General features: G+C 46.2%; 1 protein-coding gene across 1 annotated transcript; it reads right to left on the reverse strand.

The window, feature by feature from the left end:
• Positions 1-899: 899 nt before the first annotated feature.
• LOC138956097 (uncharacterized) lies at positions 900-4,538 on the reverse strand (the record flags this gene model as incomplete). Its single annotated transcript, XM_070327560.1, is given in 2 exon segments — positions 900-1,202; positions 2,215-4,538. Coding segments are annotated over 2 exon segments (921 nt in total). The 3' UTR covers positions 900-1,131.
• Between the last annotated feature and the right edge of the window lie 418 nt (positions 4,539-4,956).

A 4,956-nucleotide genomic window follows, 5' to 3' on the forward strand; every position in this document is an offset into this window, starting at 1 on the left:
CAATGAGTCTGAGTAGTATTGCAGCCCTGAAAGTCTAATAAATGGTGTACTCGCCTTTGGCTAGTGATTCGGAAAATTTACTATCCAGAGAGCAAACTTTACTAGCCAAACCAACAATTTGTTTCAGCAATTTTACTCGCATTTGTCGAGTAGATGAACATTTCTACTCGCCAGATATATGTTTCTGCTCGCCATGGCGAGTAAAATACTCGCCACTTTCAGGCCTGAATTGGTAACATTGAGTTAATAACCAAAATTGTCTTGATTTTGTTTTTAAACTATACAAAATATTGCTTCAAATAAAACGGCAGTTTCCCGAATCAAAAGCTACGAGTGATCCCTACCCAAGTAAAATATTCTGGACAGATCTGGGATGGTTTAAAATGACGGTTCACGTTGGAAGAACGATATGTTAAAGCTGCGGAAAACAGCTTCAACCTCCGTACATGTTTAAGCTGTATCTTGCTTGTACCAAATGCAGAAGCTTGGTCCAACTTACACAATGTTTACCCTTCCAAAACAGAAAAGATTTCAAACACACACATACACCGCACACTTGTTTTGCTGTGGCACATTTGCCGAGAAGACATTACATAGTATCCATAATACTCTCGATCTCCTTCTGAGGGGCATTCACTAGTATAACCTGTCAGGGATGTTGCCACGAATGTTTTTTTTGTTTTTTTTGGACAACATTTCTCAAGTGGCCACACAAAGTTTAGCATTATTTGCAAGTTAAAAGGCAGTCCTTGGCCAGTACCTTTCCCCAACCGTGAAAAAGTTCTGGCACGGCAATGTGTTAGGCGATTGGTATAAGTTTCGGCGTTTCGCCGATTGCCGAAGCAAGCCAAGCAGCATCTCTGCTTTTGCATTATTTGTTACTTTCATGTAATACTTTGTCATATATACACGCACGTTCAGCAGAATTAAAGCTATATTAGACATTTGGATAGACCAGCGATCGCAGCGCCATTCCAAGCTACCAGACAGTTAACTGTTCCGAGTCTTGGTTTTTAGTTAAAATGTGTATATGTGTTGCTTCCTTGAAGCATCGTCCAAATGCTTCACAAGTGGTTTCGCTTGAATGGCACGTCACGAGGGAACAACTGAGCGTCACGCTGCACGATAACGTCACTCGGGTATTGTGTCCTCAGGAGAAGGAACAGGTCTTCCGTCAGCCCACCGCACACTACCATGGCCTGCTGGAGAGAGCAATTAAACAGAAATAAATGAGCATGACAAACATTATTGGTCACATTAAGAAGAACCGTGAGTAAAACCACTGGGGGTATTTAACTCATTGTCTCCCAGGCACGGATGTATCTGTACCCACTCATATGGCGCTATCTGACCAGGTACGGACGGATATATCCGCTCAGACTGTTAGCTTCAGTAGCTTCCTGTAACGTCCATATAACGCCTGCATTCCAGCGTGTTGATACACAGTTACTACACAGTTACTACAATTCTGAGTGACCTGCTGCAGCACAGCTGGTCTCGGCTAAAAAAAACTTGGTCAACATAGGTTGGGTAGAAAGTGTTATTCGAGCAATGTGAGCCGTTTCAACAAGATGAAGGTTTGAAAGTGAGGACGACATATAGGTGCCGTGCCAGCCAGCCAACCAACTTACAAGTGGATGAACGATTGACCAAATGCCAACCAACCAACCGCCCTGTACTTTAGCAACTGAATAAGCAAATAAAAAAACCAAAATTACATATTTGGAAACACTAAAAATGTCATTCCGGCGCCATGCCAACCAACCAACCAACCTATCAAATAATACACCAATCGCCAATCCAACCGACCGACCAGGGCGCGCACACACACACACACACACACACACACACACAACACACACACACACACACACACACACACACACACACACACACACACACACACACACTCAAACCACACAAACACACGCGCACGCACACACCACTCTCTCTCTCTCTCTCTCCCTCTCTCTCTCTCTCTCTCCTCTGTGTTAGTGACACAGACAAACTGACACACTATCAAACACACCCTCTTCCTAACCTTGAACGGTTGAAAACGACGTTAAACACCAAATAAAGAAAGAAAGAAAGACACCCTCTTCCCGCTACAAACCGCCTCTAACACCCCCCACCCCCACCCTCCACCTTCCCTCATATCCAGTATCCATCCATTCCACTCCTCCCCTCTCCACACACCCCGCCCCCCCCTCTCACCTTTCGCTGCTGCCTTTTTGTTGGTTCTGCGCAGAATGCCGGAGGGGCTGGGAGGGGCGCGGGCCAGGATGAGAGTGGGTTTCACCCGGGTGCCCACGTAGCTGTCAGCATCGTCACAAGTCCTGTACCCGCTGACAGCCCGCAGCGCCGCACGTGCTATCGAAGCCTTCATCGCCGAGTTCGTGTCAGGACTGTCAGAGTTCTCTGAGCCAGCCGCTGCTAGTACTACAGTCGACGGGTCGACGTTTTCAGACACTGTGTCGGTATCCATATCTTCGTTGCCGTTGCCGTCGAGAAGGTCTTCGTTGCCGTTGGTGTCTGTAGGAGTCCAGGTGGGGGAGAGGAGGTGATCGGGAGAGTCGTCCTCATCGGTGTCCGGGAGGTTAAACCTTGCGGTCTTGCGGTGAGAGTTGGTAGGTTTGACGGTAGAGGTGGCGGCGGCGGCGGCGGGGTGGGAGGTTGGTTGATGGTGGGGGTTGGTAGCGTAGCTCAGCTGCTGAAAAGGCGATTCGTAGATCTCGGAGAGATTTTGTTCGATGGCGCTGCTTCTCTCTTCAAAACAAGCGCTATTTGCATCATTCAGACCGTTCTGGCTGCTACCGTCTTCGGCCAAAATCCTCACACTTTTTTCTGACACAATGGCCCATTGGCCTTGGCCCTCGACACTTTTCCCACTCAGATTCAGACTGTTTTCGATGCTGGCCACAGTTAGTCTACCGCCATCTTCCCACATGGCCGGTAACTCTTCCGAGTCGTCTGGCATAAGGGGAGGCAACTGCTCGAACTCCTGGAGGCTCATCACGTGACCGTTCGAAGGTGCTTCTGTAGGATTGTTGTCTGCGCTATCCATGTCCACGTGAAGGGTTTGTGAAGAAATGACATAACAGTTTTCGTTGGAGTTAAAAACTGTGGGCAGATCTTGAGCCAGATGAATCTGCGAAGGATTCTCACACACTTCAGCCAGCTTGGAGATTTTCAAATTGACAAAACTCTAATGGCATCTGTCACACTGAGTATCTGTTCTGAAGGTCTCAAGCGGCAAAATACTGCCTGCCGATTAGTGTGACAGACACGTGTTATTCAGTGAAGGTGTATAATGTTCTAAACTAGGCATAATACGTCTTTGGGGTCTTCTAGCTCTTGCCTTGCACTACACTTACAAACATTTAACGTACGTAGGCGACGAAATTACAGGGTTAGACAGTTGTAAATGAATGTAAGTGATTTTTCCCATCCAGAAATATTAGCACTACGCTTGCACCTGTTCTCCCCATACACTTTGGAATTTCAACTTTAAACTTCACACCATTTCAAGGAGTTCAAAGTCTTCAGAATCATCAGCTAGTTCAAACGTTTGAAGCTCTTCACAACGTTCAAGGTCACTGCTAGAGATTGAGTCTATCTGAGCATCAGAGTCAGAATCACTTCGTGGAGAGTGTACTGTCACAGCACAAGAACACATGCACAGATCTCGACAAACAAGGGCAAAACCCTCAAGACCAATACTGTGATTTAGTCCAACTCGAGCACAGCACTGGTTACAATAATCCGTGAAATTCACTGAACAAACTGGAAGGATGGTGTGGCTATATGGCGTACGTACTTTTTTCAGATGTGTATCACTGGCAGAAGTTTCTCTCGCTCGTACAGCGCACACAAGATAACCTGTAGACGGTCTGCAATACACAAGCGTGCAATTCAACCTACCAAGACTGCTCTTCAAACTTGTTGTGATGGTGGCTGTTGTTACACTGAAAGCTGAGTGAGTAGGGGTAGCGGTGGTGTGAAGAACGTCCTGCGCTATATCCCAGGAAGAAGACGAGGTGTGTGAAGATGATGAAGAGTCGAAAAAGATGAAAGAAGGCGAGTGTGGTGTAAAAGACGACGATGAAGAAGACGACGACGAACAAAACGAAACACGCGTGTTCTGATCGTTCCTTGATAAATCAGCCAAGAAAATGGCGTTCTGATTCTCTGTAGATGTCACACACGAAGACGAACAATGAGAAGAAACAAAGGTTTTCTTGTCGTCGTATAACAGAACACTTGAAGACGATAACGACCACGACGACGGAGATGAAGAACAAGGAGACGACGACGGCGACGAAGACGAAAAAGACGACAACGAAGAAGAAGAAGAAGAAAACAAAGGGCTCTTCTTATTCTTGGTACCCTCACAGCAGTGACCAGAACTTTCACAATGTGACCACTGCCACTGGGTGTCGTCTGTCCATGCAGAGCAAATCGGCTGGCCTTGGTCAGATGGTATCACGCGACAGGTCAGCCTAAGCTTTGAAAACATCTACCACCACCGCCGGTCAAGCCTGCAAAAACAACAGCAGAGGAATTAATTGTTAGGTCAATCGTCTGGTCAAGGAAGAGTGTAATTGACAAAGTACAGTACATGTATGTGAGCTGATATTGTGACAAAGGGATATACTGACTGTGAGGAAGTATACAGAACGTTCGTGTGTATTCCAGAAAATGAATAGTACCTGGTGTTAATGATCCGTTACTTGGAGCATTACAGTGATGTTTGAAATGAGATCTAGAACACGAAAATAATAGTCCTCTCCCCCCCCCCCCCCCCCCCCCCCCCCCCCCCACACACACATTAATTTTATTATGTCTTTTTGAAAAAACGATCATTAGACTGTACAAAACAAATGAAATAATTTACGGATAAAACAAAAACTTTACAGACAGAAAGACAAACAGACAAACCGACAGACAGACAGACAG

The sequence above is a fragment of the Littorina saxatilis genome, unplaced genomic scaffold (assembly GCF_037325665.1).
Source record: "Littorina saxatilis isolate snail1 unplaced genomic scaffold, US_GU_Lsax_2.0 scaffold_2733, whole genome shotgun sequence".
Lineage (NCBI taxonomy): Eukaryota > Metazoa > Mollusca > Gastropoda > Littorinimorpha > Littorinidae > Littorina > Littorina saxatilis.